The 19,614-nt window shown below is 47.0% G+C and overlaps 1 protein-coding gene across 3 annotated transcripts in view; it reads right to left on the bottom strand.

The window, feature by feature from the left end:
* Positions 1 to 222: 222 nt before the first annotated feature.
* NCLN (nicalin) overlaps positions 223 to 19,614 on the bottom strand; it is a 42,987-nt gene continuing 23,595 nt past the window's right edge. Inside the window, exons 10-16 of one of the 3 annotated variants that reach the window (XR_011171687.1) lie at positions 7,154 to 7,241; positions 7,031 to 7,069; positions 6,763 to 6,926; positions 4,824 to 4,877; positions 4,627 to 4,705; positions 1,753 to 3,294; positions 223 to 1,644 (exon numbers count right to left, since the gene is read on the bottom strand). Coding sequence is in view for 2 of the 3 variants with exons in the window: in XM_069104475.1 (XP_068960576.1) it covers positions 3,235 to 3,294; positions 4,627 to 4,705; positions 4,824 to 4,877; positions 6,763 to 6,926; positions 7,031 to 7,069; positions 7,154 to 7,241 (484 nt within the window). In the remaining variant the exon portion in view is untranslated. Of the gene's footprint in view, positions 3,295 to 4,626; positions 4,706 to 4,823; positions 4,878 to 6,762; positions 6,927 to 7,030; positions 7,070 to 7,153; positions 7,242 to 19,614 lie in introns of all 3 variants that reach the window. The other 2 variants (XM_069104475.1, XM_069104592.1) reach the window with 2 other exon arrangements.

Below are 19,614 nucleotides of genomic sequence, written 5' to 3'. Positions count from 1 at the left end.
GGGGGGGGGGGGGGGGGGGGGGGGGGGGGGGGGGGGGGGGGGGGGGGCCGGAATAGAGTAATGGGATAAAGCCCAGGTGAAGTAGCAAGAGGCACAATTCCAACCCATCTCCCTGATTCCCACAGTCTATCCACTGTACTCCTTAGATGCCCAAAAGATCTGATACAAAAAAAACCTTAAGAGACTAGAATCATCAGCCTCTAAAACATGACCCAACAGGAAGATCTTTCAATATGGCTTTATTTTTCCAAGTTATTTCTTCCCACAGTTTGCAAGGACCCTGAATTAATCAACCTATTGACCTTACTGATCAACCCTAGGTAGAAGACTCCTTAGCCCAAACACATCAGTGCTCATTTAAAATAATTTTTAAAAAGGTGGGGGAGACCCCCAAACCATGCCTTGGCAGCTGGGTCCAGCCTCTGTGCAGAGGGCCAGGAAGACATAATGGGCAAGTTGATCACCCAACGACCTCTGGAAGGGAGGGCCCATTTTGCTCCCAGAGGAACCCGTGTAATGGATGTTCTAAAGCAGGGATCCAGGAGTGTGATAGGAAACATAGTAGTTCCTCCCATCCCAAATCCTCTCCCAGAATTCACATCTCAGAGCTGAAACACAGAGAGAGAGCTGGAAGAGCCTTAGAGATTGTGCATTCACTTGAGAAGCTGAGATCCAGCATGCAGAAAGGCCTTCCCACCTGGGCTTCCCAGCTCCATCCAGGCTCCCCTTACTAGGCTGAGCTGTAATGCCAGTCATCCAAGGGCAGCCTGAGGGCTCGTTTAGGATTCTGATGAGGTCAGGCAGGGGGCTATGGCAAGAAGGGCTGCCAAGGACCAAGGGCCTGGGAGAGCATTACAGTCCCATTCAGGAGCAGTGAAACAGAAGAGGCACCTTCAGGATGAATTGTGGTGGATGGCATGGGTTCAAGAATATAGTAACAGTGTCCACAGCAGCTGTGCAGTGAGCCCAGCCCGAGCTCAGCAGCTGAAGGGCTGGGTGGCCAGAGTTGGGGTTAAGGGCAGAAAAGCCAGATGGAAAAAGCCACCACCCACACTCCTGTCCTTAGCCCTGGAAGCAGAAAAACAGAGGCAGCATCCAATGAAATTGGCATTGATGCCGAACTTTGTGCTAAACCCTCTGGGGTCACCTAAATTAAGTCCTATGCTGAGCACGGGCAGTGGTGACAGTGAAGACTGGTCTCAAACACATCCTCAAGCATCCTTCTCCTGTTTTTCAAGGCCTAGCTCCAGGCCCAAATTACCACAGCCAACCTTGACCTTCCTCTGATCTCCTATTATAATCTGTTGTGTGCTGAGACACCCCCCAAACCCAAGTTCTTCCAGGCAGAGATCGCCCATCTCTGTGATTTCACTTGTATGCATCGGTGGGCATGGAGTGAGTGCACATTCAGGAAAAACCAGTAGAATGAGTTTGATGGGTATGTCTGCAGCTTTCAACTGACTAGTCCGAAATCTTTTGGAATAGCCTTTCCCAGAACAAACAGATCCCACAGGTCAAGCTGCACACAGTGGCCCAACCTGAATGTATGGGGTGTCGGCACCACAAAACAGAGGGGCCAAATGGGGGGAGACAAAGGAGTTAGGGAACCATCCCAGCCCTCCCACCCCCATACAAGAACTCTACCTCCCAGAGCTCCCTAAGAGCTCAGAACACTTCCCATGACAGGCAGCTCACTACCTCCCAGAGCTCCCTAAGAGCTCAGAATATTTCCCATGACAGGCAGCTCAGTACCTCCCAGAGCTCCCTAAGAGCTCAGAACACTTCCCATGACAAGCAGCTCACTACCTCCCAGAGTTCCCTAAGAGCTCAGAACATTTCCCATAACAGGCAGCTCACTACCTCCTAGAGAGCCCCATTTCCTTCCTGGGCAGCTGTTGGAAGCTCTCCTGACAGTGAATCACAATCTGCCTCTCTGTGACATCCACCTAGGTCCCCCCCTTCTGAGACAAAACAAAACCAATGTCTCCCGCCTGGGATCCAGTTACTTGAAAGCAGAAATGTCATTTACTAGGGCTGTCTTCTCTTTGACAGGCTGCATATTCCTCTTTCCCGTGTGTCAGAGGAAGGAACCTCCTTGAAGCAGAAAGATGGGAGCAACCAACCCAGGAGGTCAGAGCTGAAAGGTACCTGAGAGGTCATCGAGTCCACTGCCCTCATCTCTGAGGAGACTGAGGTCTGGAGACATGGAGAGGGTGGCCAGAGCAGAACTAGAACCCGGCCTCCCAATAGTCTCTGCCCCCTCTGCTGCCGCTGCCAGAGCTCAGGACCAAGGCCCGGCTCCCGCCCAGGGCCACAGAGGTGCTGAGGAGGCTGTGGGCAGAGATGGCACGCCTCCACGTCAGGTGCATGGCCTCAGGGTGGACCCACAAGGACTGAGCCCCTCCCACAGAGGTGCTATTGGGGAGCAGGAAAGCTGGGGCCTTGGAGCTGGAGAAGGCCTGAAGCCTCGATGCAGGGGAGCTTCTGCCAGAATGCTGGAGTGAGCACTGGACTTCCTGGGGCACGGAGCTCCCCCCCTCCTTCCCTCCCAAGTGTGCCAGGATGCAGGGCTGGGGAGTCCTTCCTTCTGCTAAGCCTAGGCCTGCCTCCTCATCACGTCCCCCTGTACTGCTGGATCTCTAGGGCACTGGGACAGGAACCACTGCCCCAGTCTTCATCACGTTCTTCTCCCAGGTGGCCCTCAGGCCTAGGCCTCTGCCTCGGCCCCATCCCTGGGCACCCAGACCTTCTGAGGGAAGGTAGAAAGCCCAGCCAGGACCACCGGCCTGGGAAGGAGTCCTCAAGTTTCCGGTTCTCTTTTAATTCAGGTGTACACTGTTAACATGAGCTCCGAGGTCTGGGGCATGGCAGGTCCGAGGGGGAGAGCTGAGCTCAGCCAGAACAAGCTTCACCCACGTGTCCCTGGAGGACCTTAGCTCCCAGGCTACACTCCAAGGAAGCTTGAGGACGCCTGCAGTTCAGTGTTTCAGCAAGGCCTCGGGCCGAGCTGCCTCGCCAGTGACGGGGCGGGCAGGCAGGCAGGAGGCTGGAAGGTGGGCCTTCCCCACCCTGGAGTGGAGAGAAGAGCAGAAGGCAGGACCGAGCCAGACCGGGGTGGGGGGCAGGGGCAGGGGACAAAAGGGCAGAGACGTGGCTGGACCGAGCAGGAGCTCCTGGCTGCTCCCTCCAGGCGGCTGGCTCAGTGCTGCTCGACGAGGGCAGTGAGGGCCCAATTCACTGCTGCTTCATCTTCAAAGATATTCTCTGTACTGTCTTATAGAGGAGACCAAAGTGCTAGGACAGAAGGGAGAACCAGTGAGTGCACATCTCAGAATCAGGCTGGAGGAGAGCCCAATCGCTTCATTTTACAGATGGGGAGACCGAGGCCTGGAAGGGGAGGGACCTGTCCATGGACGCCACACACGGAACTAAGGGCTGCACCTCCTGCCCTCAGATCAGAACGGCCAGGGAGAGACTCTCTGCCCCTTCCAGCCCGGCCTCCACCTGCCCCTAGAATCCCCCACAGACGTAGAGAGGACCGCAGCCAGAGTCCCAGATGGGCCTTAGACGTCCAGTCTGAGCCCCTCACTGGATGGGAGATGAGAGAAAAAGCAAGGCCCTGGCCTTCCCCATTGTCCTGGGAGCTTCCCCATAGGGGGAGCCGTGCTCAGAGGCATGGAAGGGGATGTCAGAGGGGGGAAGGCAGACACACCGAGGGAGGGCATTCCAAAGAGCTGGCAGAGCCTGGGCCGAAGCCCTGGCCCTCAGACTCCTAAGCCAGGCTGCCTCCTTCCCCCACCCACTACTACTACCTTTGCATCTCACTCACTCCATGGCTTAAACATTTCTGGTGGTTCCCGAGTTTCTCTGCCTGGCATTCAAGGCCCTCCCGATCTAATGCTATGCCCTACTTTCTCAGTCTTAGCACCCATTTCTCCCCTCCAAACTCAAGGTCACAAACAGGGTAATTTCCTCCACCCAGGACATCCCCCACTTCTTCCTATGCCTTTCATGCCCTTTTTCCTCATCCTTCTCATTTTCTAAGGCCACCTCTTCCAGGCAGCCCTCCTGGACTGCCCGCCCCTTGAACCATACATGGTACTTTCTCTATACCTCTAGTATATTTGTCACGTAACATCACATATCACAGTGATTTGTGTCAAAGTCTTCTCTCCCTTCCACAGCCCCCCACTAGACTATGAGCTCCACAAAGGCAGACTATGTCATTTCTAGCCTATTGATTATCTCAGAGCCGCCCCCCTCCCAGGACAGGGCCCTGCCCTCTGGGGTATGGCATCTGTTTGAACACCAAGCTGCCCTGCAGGCCCCGAAGACCTGCTCTCCTTGTCTGCTTCACCCTTAAGGGGTCATTCTGGGCCCTGGCCAGCCTGACAAGAAAAGGCAGACCTGGCATCTTCATCCCACCTGAACAGTTATTAGTTTGGGTGGTGACAAGCAAGTTACTGCAATGGCAGGCCTCAATCTCCTCATCTGTCAAATGGGGATAGCAGAACTCTGAGTGCTCACCTCACAGGGTTGCTGGGGGGGAGGGGGGTCAAAGGCTGCACAAATTGGCCCAAGAAAGCCCTGGGCTCACCCTCCCCTCTTTCCACTCCCCCAACTCACCTGGACTGCAAAGTAAGCCACCCCCAAGTAGGCTCCTATGCAGAGGGCCAGGAGCAGATCAAAGATGGCCGGCTTGACCCTGAAGGAAAGGAAAGGAAGCCGGCTCGAGTCCACAAAGAAGCCAGTGCCAACTGGAAGGAAACTTGGAGACCCTCCACTGGAACAGACACCCAGACCCACACCAAGAGCTCACCTACCTGTAGGCATTCATCACCTGCTTCAGCTGGTCATAGAAGACAAACTCAGGGTCCCTGGAGGGGGAAGAAACTGACCTTTCAGCAAAAGTGAAGCAAATGTACCTGGCTTGCTACCTACTACCTGCAGCCTCCTCCACACCTAACGGACATTGGTGGCCCCTTCTTGGCTTCTCCCTTCCCTAGCTATCACCCAACCTAATCAATGCTCCACATAAAGGGAAAAGGGAGGAGGAGAGGAGGGAGAGAGAAAAGGAGAGAGAGAAAGGAGAAGAGGGGAGAGAGAAAGGAGAAGAGGGGAGAGAGAAAGAAGGGGGGAGAGAGAAAGGAGAAGAGGGGAGAGAGAAAAAAGGAGAAAAGGGGAGAGAGAAAGGAGAAGGGGGAGAGAGAAAGAAGAAGGGGGGTGAAAGGAGAAGAGAGGAGAAAGAAGGGGAGAGAGAAAGGAGAAGAGGAGAGAAAGAAAGAAGGAAAAGGGGGAGAAAGAAGAAGGGGGAGAGAGAAAGAAGGAAAAGGGGGAGAAAGAAGAAGGGGGAAGAGAGAAAGAAGGAAAAGGGGGAGAGAGAAAGGAGAAGAGGGAGAGAGAAAGAAGGAGAAGGGGGAGAGAGAAAGGAGAAGGGGGGAGAGAGAAAGAAGGGGGGAGAAAGGAGAAGAGGGGAGAGAGAAAGAAGAAAGAAGGGGGAGAGAGAAAGGAGAAGAGGGGAGAGAGAAAGAAAAAGGGGAGAGAGAAAGAAGGGGGGAGAGAGAAAGGAGAAGAGGGGAGAAAGAAGGGGGGAGAGAGAAAGGAGAAGAGGGGAGAAAAAAGGAGAAAAGGGGAGAGAGAAAGGAGAAGGGGGGAGAGAAAGAAGAAGGGGGTGAAAGGAGAAGAGGGGAGAAAGAAGGGGAGAGAGAAAGGAGAAGAGGAGAGAAAGAAAGAAGGAAAAGGGGGAGAAAGAAGAAGGGGGAGAGAGAAAGAAGGAAAAGGGGGAGAAAGAAGAAGGGGGAAGAGAGAAAGAAGGAAAAGGGGGAGAGAGAAAGGAGAAGAGGGAGAGAGAAAGAAGGAGAAGGGGGAGAGAGAAAGGAGAAGAGGGGAGAGAGAAAGGAGAAGGAAAAAAGGAAGAGAGAAAAAGAAAAGATTTCATGGTTTTCCTGTAGAGGAGTAGAAGGTCTACTGAGAATTGGTTTCACCTCTCGGCAGAAAGGATGTGTAGATTTGATTGTCTTGATTATACTTGTTACAAGGAATTTGAGGAAGGGGAGAAGAAAAGATGGGAGAATGGGTTAGGGAAAGATGGGGCTGATGATGAAGAGAGGAAAGGAGAGAAGAAAGCACTAATGAAGAATATTTTTTTTTTAGTGCACCAGAAGAGAACAGAAAAAAACTCAGGAGACACAGATGAACTAGACAGCTTTTGAACTGAGGTGCTGAAATTATAATATCCTTTAAAAATAAATTCAAAAGTCCAGTCAGTCAGTAACAAAGCATTAAATGAAATGAGGACAACAAAACAACACGAGGGAAAATGTAAAAGGGAGAAATGAACAAAGAATTAAACTTCTATTTGCAGACAAAATGCAAGAACTGGGTCCTGAAGTCAGACACCAAAAACCTCAGCATCCCCACCACTATTACAGTTGGGAGGGCAGAGGTGTGTTTGCTTGGGGGTGGGGGGGAGGGAGAGAGACAGGTCTTTCTTTCTCCCCCATCTTTTTAAAATCTCTATTACAGGGAACAGTTTGCTGGACAGGGGAAAAGGAGAGGGATAGATTCAGAAATGAATGTAATATGTAAAAAAAAAATAAAGGAAATCAGTAAAAATTTTAAAACAACAACCACCCCCATCAGAGGGACCTGCTTTCCTCTGGCCCCTGGCTTGCAGAGAATAGGAGAGCCACCAGGCAGAGCCCTGCCAACCCAGATCCCACTTGCTGTGGCCCTGGCCGCGTCACCCCTGCCCTCCCTCACCGCTTGTCAGCCTTCACATGGTGCTGTCTGACATCCTTCAGGTAGCGGCTCAGATAATACTCTAAGGTGTTGAGGAAGGTACTGTCTTTGTCCACGAGCTGGGCAGCGCGGGGCTGATTGGTGAGCCAGTCCATCACAGAGTCAATCTGCTCCTGCTGGATCTGCTGTGAAGAGCAGGGTTACCAGAGACTCGGCCCAGTCATTCAAGCTCCTCCCCTCCTTGGTTCCCACCCAACCCAGGTGCTGCAAAGGCCCCCAGGGCCCTTACCATCTGCTCTGTGAAGACCTGAAGATCTGCGGGGGTGCCCTGCAGAGAGAGGAGAGACAGGGAGCACTGAGGCTGGACACAAGGGCCAGGGCCAGGGCACCAGGGGCTCCAGGGCTCTCTTACCTTCTTAGTCAGGTTGTAGATGACTCGGGTCAGGGCTTCTGCGATGATTCTGGTGTTGCGGGTGAGTGTTTTGGAATCTACCCGTGACCTTCGGAGGAAGAGGAACAAGAAGCTCAGGGGCCCAGAGATGAGAACACCTCCTCCGGAGTGCACTGTATCCCTGGCCATCGTCTCCAGGGCTGGCAGCTCCTTCTCTCACCTCCCCCAAACAACGAGACAGGGAGAGGCTCACAGGCTCAGATTTAGAGGCCACCTGATAATAACTAGCAATAATACAGCACCTCCTATGTGCAAGGCCTCCTGCTAAAAGCTTTACAAATGTCCCCTCGTTTGCTCTTTATAACCACCCTGGGAGGGAGATGAGCCCCATTTAACAGATGAGGAAACAGGTGAAGTGTCTTACAAGCCCAGGGGCAGTTAAGTGTCAGGGGAAAATTTGTAGCCCTTACCAACATCTTCAATCCACCTCAACCCTGAGTAGGAATGGTCACAAAGATATGTTGGTAAATGTTTAACAATAGGATCTACCCCCAAAAAAGTACGTGCAACACACTTATAAGTTGACAACTTCTGTATCTTTCTTAAATCTGGAGAAACAACAAAACAATAAACCAAGGGGCAGCTAGGTGGCTCAGTGAATAGAGCACTGGCCCTGGAGTCAGTAGGACCTGAGTTCAAATCCGGTCTCAGACACTTAACACTTACTAGCCATGTGACCTTGGGCAAGTCACTTGACCCTAATTGCCTTCCCCTCTCCAAAAAGCAAAAACAAATAAAATATATAAATAAACCAAGTCCCAGCTGTACGGTTTTCTGATTTCCAAGAAGTAAATGCTCACAATGGACATTTAACAATCAGCTCTCATGAGCCAATATGAGCTGGCTCCAACATAGTCTTGGATGGTCATACCCTAGATCTCCCCATAACCCATAATTGCACCATCTTCATGAATTTGGAATCTGAAATTCCCTTTACTGATTGCAGTGCCCTGTCCCCTCTCTCCTACTTCATTCCTCCAAAAACTCTTCGTTGTCCTTTTCACTGAAACTTTCAGCAGTTTCATCCCTCCTAGTTACTATCCTGGCTCATGAAGCCTTGCTTTGACCTCATTATCCCTTTGCAGATCTGAATGTACAACCATACAGTCCTCCATCTGTGACTCCCTTGTCCTCTGGTCTGCTATCATGCACACCGTACTAATTACCACTCCAACTATCATTTCTGTGCAAAGCAACTGAAAGGAATCACTCAACCATGGTGACTGATTTCAGGAAAAATTAGCATTACATATCCTGCCTAGGTGATGCTAGGTAAGTCATTCTAACTTCTCAGTGCTCCCAGGAACACTTTTAAAATATGTACTCCTAATCTAGCATTCATCAATTTTTTTTTGACAGATGTATTTCCATATAATTGATTTCCTTTGTACTACTTTGTATTTTATCTTATACATTAAAACAAGATTTGGAAAAGGGGTCCATAAGGCTGCACCAGACTCATCGACATACAGGTCTAGGACATTAAAAAAAGTGAAGAACCCTTGGTCCAAAGATGTTTTAGAATAGTGATGAAATACCATTGAGAAAACCCCTCCCCCACCAGAAAATATCAAATCTCGACTAGGCCTTCATTGCATCACGGTCATCCATTTCTTTATGTTTTTAAATTTATCTAGGTCTGACAGGGGCAAACTGAGGTCCCACATTATTACACTTTTACTATTTGTCCCTGTAACTCATTTATCTTTTCCTGTAAGTATTCACAGTCTACTCTATTTGGTACACATATGCTTGGTATTGATATTAATTCACTGACTATGGTAGCTTTCAACAAAATGCAGCTTCCCTGTTTATCTTTTGTCTGTTTTGCTGTTGTGTCTGAGGTCGTGGCCACCACTCCTGTCTTTTTCAGCCGAAACCTAGCAAATTCTGCTGTATAAGATACCTTACCTTCTGCTTTAGTCCCATGTTTTAACTACATATATCTTCCTCTTTCACCTGTGTCTCTTGTAAATGTTTTGTTGGATTCTGGTTTCTAATCATTCCCCTGTCCTCTTCTGTTTTATGGGTGAGTTTATACCATCCACATTCACAGTATATTGTTAATTGTATAATTCCCTCTCTCCTATTCTCTTCCGTTTTTTTATCCCTCTGTCTCCTGCCCCTTCTTTAAGGGCTGGTTTTGCTTAAGACGAATTTTCCCTTAATCTACTCTTGCTCCTAACCTCCCCACCCTTTTCCCTTCTCCCCTCTTCTATTTCCCTATACAGTGGAATATATTTCTGTATTCAATCCTGTGTGTATTCTCCCCTCTTTTTACCAATTCAGATGAAAGTGAAGTACAAGTGTTATTCACTCTCCCCCCCGCAACTCCTTCCCTGTTTGTATAGACAGATTTCTCCTTTTGTAGCCATATTATGTAAGATCATTTCCCCCAACATTCTGCTCTCTTCCTCCTCATTGTTTTCTTCTTCCCTTCCCTTTCCATTCTTCTTTTAAGATTATCAAAACATAACAGGAGGGAGGCTAGGTGGCACAGTGAGTAAAGCGCCAGCCCCGGAGTCAGGAGGACCCAAGTTTGGTTCCAGCCTCAGACACTTTAACACCCACGAAAAAACTAGCCATGTAACCTTGGGAAAGTTACTTAACCCCAACTGCCCTCCAAAAAAGGGCAAAAAAAACCAAAAACATAACAGGACCACTTCCAGGTCCTCTATTAAATTAGACTTCCTGTATGACTTCTGATGAGAGAATTCTGAGTGGATACAAGTATCATTTCTCTATATCAGAATGTATACAATTTATTTTTGTTTAGTCCCTGTGATTGCTTATTCATTTTTACCTTTTTATGCCTCTTGACTCGTGTTTGCATTTCAAAATTTCCACTCAGTTCTGAGTTTGTTTTCCTTTTAAATAAAGAATACTCAGAAGTCTTCTATTTTATCAAAGATCTATTTTTCTCCCCTTATAATTATACTCAGTTTTGCTAGATAAATTATTCTTGGTTCTATGTTTATATTTTTTGCTTTCTGGAAAATGGTATTCCAAGTTCTCCACTCCTTCATGGTGATGGCTACTAAGTCAGTCCTGACTGTGGCTCCTCAGTACTTGAATTTCTTCTTTCTGGTTGCTTGCAGTATTTCTTCCTGTGTCTTGAAAGCTCTGGATTTTGGCTATATCATTCCTGGAAATCTTCACCCTGGAGTTTCTTTCAGGAAGCAACCAATAGATTTTATTTCCACTTTGCCCACTGGTTCTAAGAAAAAGGACCAGCTTTCTTTTTAATTTTTTTCTTTAAAAAAATTGGGGGGGAGTGGGGGGGCTGGTGCTAGATGGCACAATGAATAGAGCACCGGCCCTGGAGTCAGAAGGACCTAAGTTCAAATCCAGCTTCAGACACTTAACATTCACTAGCTATGTGACCTTGGCCAAATCACTTAACACCAATTGCCCTGCCATCCCCCCTCCAAAAAAAAAAAAAAAAGCAAATTTTTTTAAAACATTTTTTTCTTTCTAAATTTTGAGTTCCAAAATCTCTCCCTCCCTTCTACCCCTACCTCACAGCTGAGAAAGCAATTGTGATATCAATTATATGTGTGAAATTATGCAAAACATTTCCACATTAGCCACACTGCCAAAAAAAAAAAAAGCAAAAAAATTAAAGTGAACAGAATTATACTTCAATCTGCACTCAGAGTTTATCAGTTCTGTCTCTGGAAGTGGACAGCATTTTTTCATGGTGAATCCTTTTGAATTTTCTAGGAACGCTGTATTGATCAGAGTGGCCAAGTCTTTCACAACTGATCATCATTACAACATTGCTGTTACTAAGCACAATGATCTTTCAGTTCATCTCCTTTCACTTTGCATCAGTTCATATAAGTATTGCTGTGTTTTTCTGAAACACCCCCCTCCCATTATTTTTTTTGCCTTTTGGAGGGCAATTGGGATTAAGTAACTTTCCCAAGGTTACACGGCTAGTTTTTTTGTGTGGGTGTTAAGTGTCTGAGGCCGGAACCGAACTCACTGAGCCACGTAGGTGCCACCCCCCCCCATTATTTCTTATAGCACTTCAGTACTCTATCACAAGCACACACCACAGCTTGTTCAATCATTCCCCAATTGGTGAGCACCCCTTTGATTTCCAATCCTTTGCCACCACAAAAAGAACAGCTCTATTTTTATACATATAGGTCCTTTTCCTTGTATCTCTTTTGAGGTACAGGTGTAGTAGTAGCACTGCTCAAAGGATATGCACAATTTCATAGCCCTTTGGGCATAGTTCTAAATTGTTCTCCAGAATGGTTGGATCAGTTTACAACTGTAATAATCATGCTTTAGTGCACCTATTTTCCTCCATCGCCTCCAGCATTTCTTTTCTGATAGGTGTGAGGTGGTACCTCCGAGTTAATTTATATTTCTCTAATCAATAATGATCCAGAGCTTTTCATATGGCTAGCTTTGATTTCTTCTTCTGAAAACTACCTATTCAAGTCCTTTGTCCATTTACCGATTAATCATATTTTTATAAATTTGACTCCCTTCTATATTCAGTATATATTTGAGAAATGAGGTCTTTATCAGAGAAACTTGCGGTAAAATTTTTTGATATTACATCACTGTCTATGGCACCTTTTAGCAAAAAGTAGTTGCCCTCTCTTTTTTCTTTTTGAGGCAATCAGGGTTAAGTGACTTGCCCAGAGTCACACAGCTAGTAAGTATCTGAGGCCAGATTTGAACTCTGATCCTCCTGACTCCAAGGCTGGTGCTTTATCCACTGTGCCACCTAGGTGCCCTCCCCTTTTTGGGATATGGCAATCACGGCAAGGTGGCTACTATCTCTTTAAATTAGGTCTGGTTTTGCTTTTGCTTTGCCAAAGATCTTGATAGCTTTCACTGCCTTTTTAAACTCAAATGAAGCATATTAGATTCTGCTCCTGCCCTTTAACTTTTCCTGCTTCAAGTGTTTCTTCTAAACATTATCTTTTATAATTTCTTAAAATATGTCTCTGCTCTTTTTGTTTTTGGCTGTGGCTTTAAGGTACAACAATGATTCTTAAATTATCTCTCCAAGTGCTATGTAAATGCTAGTTATTATTACATACATGAACATATATGAATATACATTATATAACCTAGAACACACACGCACAAAATTCTCTCTCCTATTTTCCAGGTCAGTTGTTTTCACTATAACACACCTTCTATTTTCTTCTAGTTTCTCAAACTCATTTGAGTTTGTTTTAATGTTTCTTGTCTCATGAAGTCACTGGCTTCTATTTAGTCCATTTTAATTTTCAGGGGTTTTTTCTAGGATAAGGTTTTGTAGCTTGTTCCAAGTTATTAATTCTCTTCTCAAATCTTTCCTCCTCAGCTCTTGATTTTCCCATATTTTTTCCCCTAGTGCTCTCATTTGGTTTTTAAAATAATTTTTAGCCCTTTTTTTAAACTCTTGCTTCATCTGTTCCAGAAATTATAGTTGAACTTGAGTCCAAGCTGTCTTTCTTTGAGGCTTCACTTACAGATGCTTTAGAGTGTCTTGAGCTTCCCTGTCACCTACCCATAGCCCTTCATGGTGCCATTTTTTTCCTGTTTCCTCATTCTCCCAGTTTCCTTCCTGACTTTGGACTTTATTTTAGGGTTGGGCTCTGCTCACTTGTGGGGGAAATGTTTGAATTGAGTTTCTGTCTTCTTGCTTTCTTGGGGTACACTGCCAATGTTCCCAAAGTGGCCTGAACCAAGACAAAGAACACTCACTGCCCCTGGTCCGAGCTCTGCATGTTCCTGATCTGGGTCTGGGTCTGTACAAACTCCTCTTGGCTTATCTGTGGCTGGAAATTCCAACAGACTAGTATCCAAATCAGCCACCCTCAGCCAGCTGGGAAGCTCTGTTGCTTCAGAGTTGATCTGGGATTATGCCCTACTTACTCCTTACATTGGGGTGATGGTTGAAACTGAGACCCCACTCCCCTTCTTGGGCCAGTCACACAGCTGTTTGCTTCAGAAGCTGTTCCTCAGTTCACAGCAGGTCTGTGACCTCTGACAGCTCTGTGTGGTAGTAGGGTTCTTGCAGCCGGGTCTCCTTGCACAGACCCAGGACTTTTGCTCACCCTGGTTCACAGTCCTGGTCCTCCTTCAGTTCCCGTTGGCTGGAACACATCGCAGGTGCATCCCTGGCTAGATCCTGCTCCAAGTACCCACAGAGACCTATCTCCCTATACTGACCTGGGCTAGAAATAGAACATAATGTGATTTCTTCCCCTTGGATTTCCCAATGAAGACTTGGTCTGATACATTTTCTAGATCTTTGTAGAGGGCTTGTATTAGAGAAGAAATATAGAACAATAGTTAAAGTGGTTAGATGAAGCAAGTGTGGGTTTTTGAAAGTTAAGTTAGATAGTGGGGTTGGGGTAGGAAGGGCAATCTGCTGAAGAATACAAGATAGAATGACATCACTGGCACATGTAGAGATTCAGGTCAGCACTGGTCTTCCAAACCTGCCCAAGGCTGGGCCAGCTTGACACACTGCTGGGCACAATTAAACCCACTACACCTGCCCCAGTTACTCAAATAAACCGGTCTCTCACCCAGGTGAAGGATCCACATCATTTTGCAGGGGAGTAACTAAATCCCCCCATAGAAGGGCTTCTTCCCCAGAACCCATCTTACCTTTCACCAAGCTCAAAACTCAAAGCAATTACAGACCTCTCCAAAACAGGAAAAATATTATTCAATTCCATTCAGTGCTAGTTTTGTAGTCTGGGGGATTCCTATCTTGGCACTCACTACCTTTATGACTGGGCAAAATGCTTCATCTCTCTGGGCCTTGGTTTCCTGATCTAACCCCAGGGGACGGGATGGAAGAAGAGTGAACACAACACAGACCAGACTGGCCTCTAGGGCTCCCTCTAGCCCTAAAATGAGGATCCTGCCTTGCCCCTGATCCCTCCACCCACACACAGAGATGTGCACTTTACTAAACCCTTCTATCTTATATAGGTCCTGTCAAGAAATCAGAGGGCTTGCCAGCAGTCATTCCAAGAGAGGGAAGGGAGGCACAGGGGATACTGCCAAATGAGATCACTGTACAGATTGGGGACATCCATGCCAGGACCCCTTCCTGTGTGCCCACATGTCTCTGGGTAAATGTAGGAACATGGCTTGTTTCTATCACAGTTTCCCAGCAGGGACAGCAGGCCACTCGGATCCTATACTGATCTTCTGGGTGGGCTGCCACAGCCTGGGCATAAGGGAGAGGTGTGACAGCTGGTTGCACAATGTGAGAATGCCTCTGGCAAGCCTACAGGGACATCAATGCTCCCCAGGCAGGATCCTAGACCTAGGCCTGGAAGGAGCCTCAGAGGTCATCTCATCCAACCCCCTCCCAGGACAGAGGAGAAAACATAACTTCTGCTAAGATCAGAGGGTGTCAAGTGCCACCTTTTCTAAAAGGCCTACCCATATCCTTTTCTCATCTGATCATGTGATTCCACAGACGTTAGAAGCAAGGCTCAAGTGCATGTTGGCTGTGTGATCCCGGGTAACTCACAAGGGCACCTCTCAGGATTCTCTGTAACTCTCCATGAACACAACTAAGATAATGAATTCCTTGGAATGATTGCACATATTTGAATTCGCACCATTTGAAAGCATAATTATGCAAAAATGTTCACTGATTCCAGACCAATGTAAATATGCCATACCTTTCCAAATAATGTGACCACTTTTAACTGTATAAATTGCAAAGGAGGTATTGACTTGCATGGGGAGAAGGAATTTCCTCACCTAGGATATATCTACACCAATGAAATCACAAGTCCATCATTGTCCCTTTTATTCTTCTTATGTACTCCATATTCTATTGCTTTTTCCTTTCGAGACTAGGTCCCCCTTTCTGGCCCAGCAGTCGCTCCCAGACCAGATCCCAAGACTGATCATCAAGGAAGCTCTAAGATGACCTGAGTCAGCTCCTTAGGTGGCCCAGCTGGTGATCGTTCAGGGCTCGTCCTGTAGGTACAGAGCTTTTTAGCCCCCCTATAATGTAGAACTCCTGAGCTCAAGTGACCCACCAGCCTCAGCTTCAGCCTCCCCGGCAGCACAGACTTCAGGCCAGCACTACAAAGCCCAGCTCCATGGTCTAATCTATTGGACCACTACAGGCCTCACACAGAGTAGAGATTACCTCGGATTCCTGAAGGCAGGTTCTATCTAGCTGGAAATGCTTAGGGAAAGCTCCCAGCAGCAGCCTATCTGTTTTCCAAGAACCGGCCCAAGTATAGAGAGGCTTATTAGCAGCAGATCAGTCCTGGAAGGATGATTACAAGGCCATTGCACCCCATGTAACAGAGAGAACGACTCTTGGTCCCATGAAGCCCCCCTTCCACTCCAACAGTGAATCACAGTTTTTAAACTGTCTACCACGAACACTAACGAGGCCACTGGCCTCCGGTTACAGGAAGAACTATCCTATCACATCCTTGACATTCTCCCCATGAATGAAACCAGAAGACAGAATGATACAGGAGCTCACTGGGGGCTGGAAGGTTCTCCTAGGAAAGGCAGATAAAGGAACCAGAGGAGCTAGATGTTGTCTTGCAGCCAGAGGCAAAAGAAATCTCATTTCAAGGGATGGCTGATTATCTGATCGTGATAATCAGTACTCATAATATCAGACCCAGGCAAAAAGATTCCTATGAAGATAATTAACCGCCAGTGACACACAGAGTGGCACATAAACTCTTAAGTTTTCTGAATAAAAATTCTGAATAAAATCAACACGTGCTCTGAAGAGCACCAAGAACACATTCCAGGTCTGCAAGGGACCTCGAAGGCCATCGAGTCCAACCCCCTCTTCTTACAGATCAGGAAACTGAGGCCCAAGAAGTAAATGATCTTGCTAAGATCATAAAGAGGGGATGAGAGACAGGATTTGAACCAAAGTCTCTGATTTCAGAACCAGTGCTCTTTCCGATACTCAGTGACTTCAATGCAGAGGCGGAGGGGTGAGAAACAGTGAAAGATATGTTGGAAAACCTGCTTCAGGAGTGAGAAACCAAAGATGCCAAAGGCTTTGAAGACAATACTGAGAACCTTACCTGGCAGGAATACTTTCTCTAAGGAGGAAGGCAGGTGGCACTGGACAGGACAAACACCAACAAACACCACAAAAAAATGAAAGTGACTAAGCCTGACACCAAAGACGGGACGTGACAAGGCACCCTGCGCCCCCACTGCGTGCAGCAGCAAGGGCGTGAGATACGCTGTACAGCACTGGCCTGCCATGTGTTGGCTTGTCATTCTTCCTGTACCCCTTTTCCTATTCTTTGTTAAAAGGGATGGCTCCCTGGAAGGGGTGGGGGGGGGAAAGGACACAACGAAAATGCAAGTGACATAAAAACAAAAGATATTAATGAAATTGTATTTTAAAATTTTTTAAATTAAAAAGCATATTACTGAAACAGTTCTGTGGAATGTCTAGCTCTCAAAAATGGACAAATCTTTGAAATAAAAACAAAGCCAGGAAACAGATTCGAAAGTGAGTTATTTCCAAGTCAGTGGCCTTGGCCACCAACTCGTGAGAACAAAGATCAAACACCAAATGTGAAGGAGAAAGACAAAAAGACAAGCAGACGAGGCATCCAGCCTGATCTATGTAAACAAGCTACTGCCACAGAGAAGTGGGAAATAAAGAAAAAGACAACCTGAAAGCAGTCACCCACACAACAAGCACGCAGGAGCCACCACAGCCAGAAACACAGTCCATCTCTTTGCTGACCGAAGAAAGACGGCAGCCAAGGCCAACGCAGGTCTAGGACAAAGGACGAGAGCGGCAGAAAACAAGCACATCTCCTCGTAAGACTCATGGAGAAGGACACGTCTAGAGGAAGCCTGAGCAGAGACTGGACAGGCTGAGGGACACTGAGGGATACAGAAAGGAGGGAAGCGGGAAAGACACTGACGCTCGCACGTGTCAGAATCCTAACACCGGCAGGAGGCAGCAGCAGCAGCAGCAGCAAAGGTGCTCAAGAAATGAAACATGGGAAGAGCAGGTGTGTGCAGTGGGCATGTGCTGGAAGGGACACACGGCCCAAAGAGGGAAAGGGACCAAGGCCTGGGGGTGGGAGGCGAAGAAGCCCAGGGCGTCTGACCACGAAAGGCCAGCTGAGAAAGTACAAGTACCCATCTACCCACCCACCTACATTCCCACCACTTCAAAACTTTCATGAAGGGAGGGATGCGGAGTCAAGATGGTGGAGTAGAAGCAGGACCTCCCTGCTGCTCTGGCTTCCACCTTCCCCAATCCATGTAAAAGGGGACTCTAAACAAACTTTGGAGCTGCAGAACCCACAAAATGACACAGAGAAGCTAACCTCCCACTGAGGACAGCCCAGCAGGCCGGCAGGAATTGGCCAGCACAGTGCTCTGGGAGCCAAGACCAGCCCCACCCCAAAGCTTTAGCCCCAGGGCAGGCCTGACCAGCCGCCAGACTGAGGGACTCCAGATCAGCAGCAGCTGTGGCCATTTCCAGATTTATCAACACACAGATGCGAAGGACAAAGTGAGAGGTCAGTTCAGTCTGGTCTTTGGGACCCAGTAAGTGGGAGTGCATCAGCTTTTACCCCTGGGGCGAGAAGCCGCTGAGACCCTGGCACAGCCAGCCAGAGGCCACATGGCAGCTTCAGCTCCTGGCCTGCATAGTGTAGGGGGACCGAGCACCAGTCTGAGGGGTAATCGCTCTTGCTTTAACCTGCTTGGATCTGGATTGCAGTCTAGGGTAGAGGTCCTGGAGTGTGTGTCCAGCTTGCCAGAGCGTGTGGAGGCCTCAGAGAGGGCACCCATCTAATACCTCTAGCAGCTGAGAAAACCCCAGCGTTTGGGACGGAAGCTCCCCTGTCTGGGGGCAGAGTCCTACTGTGGCAAAAAATCCAGGGGTCAAGTGACTGAGGGGCAACATGACCAGGTAAAGGAAACAGAGCAGACAGAAGATTCCAACATCAGACTCCTATTTTGGGGACAAAAAGGAGCAAAGCATGGAACAGGAGGAAGACAGTGAAGTCAGAACTCCTGCACCAAAAGCTTCAAAGGAAAATACGAGCTGGTTACAGGCCATAGAGGACCTTAAGAAGCAGATAAGTGAAGTGGAGGAAAAACTGAGAAGAGAAATGAGAACAGTGAAAGAAAATTACGAAATGAGAGTCAACAGCCTGACTGAGGAAAATAATACCTTAAAAAATAGACTAACTCAAATGGCAAAAGAGGCTCAAAAAGGCAATGAAGAAAAGAATGCCTTAAAAAGCCAAATTTGCCAGATGGAAAAAGAATCTCAAAAGCTCACTGAGGAGAATCATTCCTTCAGAATTAGATTGGAAGCTAATGACTTTATGAGAAATCAAGATGCTGTTAAACAGATCTAAACAAATGAAAGAATTAGAAGGCAATGTGAAATATCTCATGGGAAAAACCACTGACTGGAAAATAGATCCAGGAGAGATCATTTAAAAATTATTGGACTACCTGAAAGCCATGATCAAAGTAAGAACCTAGAAATCATCCTCCAGGAAGTTCTCAAAGAAAACTGCCCTGATGTTTTAGAACCAGAGGGCAAAATAGAGGTTGAAAGAATCCACCGATCACCTCCTGAAAAAGATCCCAAAAAGAAAACTCCTAAGAATATTATAGCCAGGTTCTGGAATTCCCAGATTAAGGAGAGAATATTACAAGCAGCCAAGAAGAAACAATTTGAATATTGTGGAAACGCAATCAGGATAACCAAGGATCTGGCAGCGTCTACACTGAGGGATCAAAGGGCCAGGAATATGATATTCCGGAGGTCAAAGGAGCTGGGATTAAAACCAAGAGTCACCTACCCAGCAAAACTGAATATCATGTTTCAGGGGAAAATATGGTCATTCAGTGGAATAGAGGACTTTCAAGCATTCTTGATGAAAAAACCAGAGTTGAATAGAAAATTTGACATTCAGATACAAGAAGCAAAAAAAGCATGAGAAGGTAAACAGGGAAAAGAAATCATAAGGAACTTATCAAAGTTGAACTATTAACATTCCTGCATGGAAAAACAATAATTGTAATTTATGAAACTTTTCTCAATAGTTGAAGAGATTAGAAATATATATATATACATGTCTATATATGAGGGTATATGGGCATATGAATACATATGTGAATGTGTGTATATATGTTTACAGGTATACATAGATAGAGGGCACAGGACCAATTTAACAGGAAGGGATGATACTTAAAAGGTGAAATTGAGAGGTGAGAGGAATATAATGAGAGGAGATGGGGAGAGACAGAATGGGGTAAACTATCTCATATAGAAGAGGCAAAGGAAAATGGTTACAATGGAGGGGAAGAATAGGAAGGCAAAAGAGAATGGGTCAACATAATTCCCACTGAATTTGGCTTGAGGAGGGAATGAAATACACACTAAATAGGGTATC

The sequence above is a fragment of the Petaurus breviceps genome, unplaced genomic scaffold (genome assembly GCF_028583685.1).
Source record: "Petaurus breviceps papuanus isolate PSGF00001 unplaced genomic scaffold, PetGlider_PUasm1.0 103, whole genome shotgun sequence".
NCBI lineage: Eukaryota > Metazoa > Chordata > Mammalia > Diprotodontia > Petauridae > Petaurus > Petaurus breviceps.
Note: the sequence above shows the minus strand (reverse complement) of the source record. Positions and strands in the feature narration are given on the sequence as shown.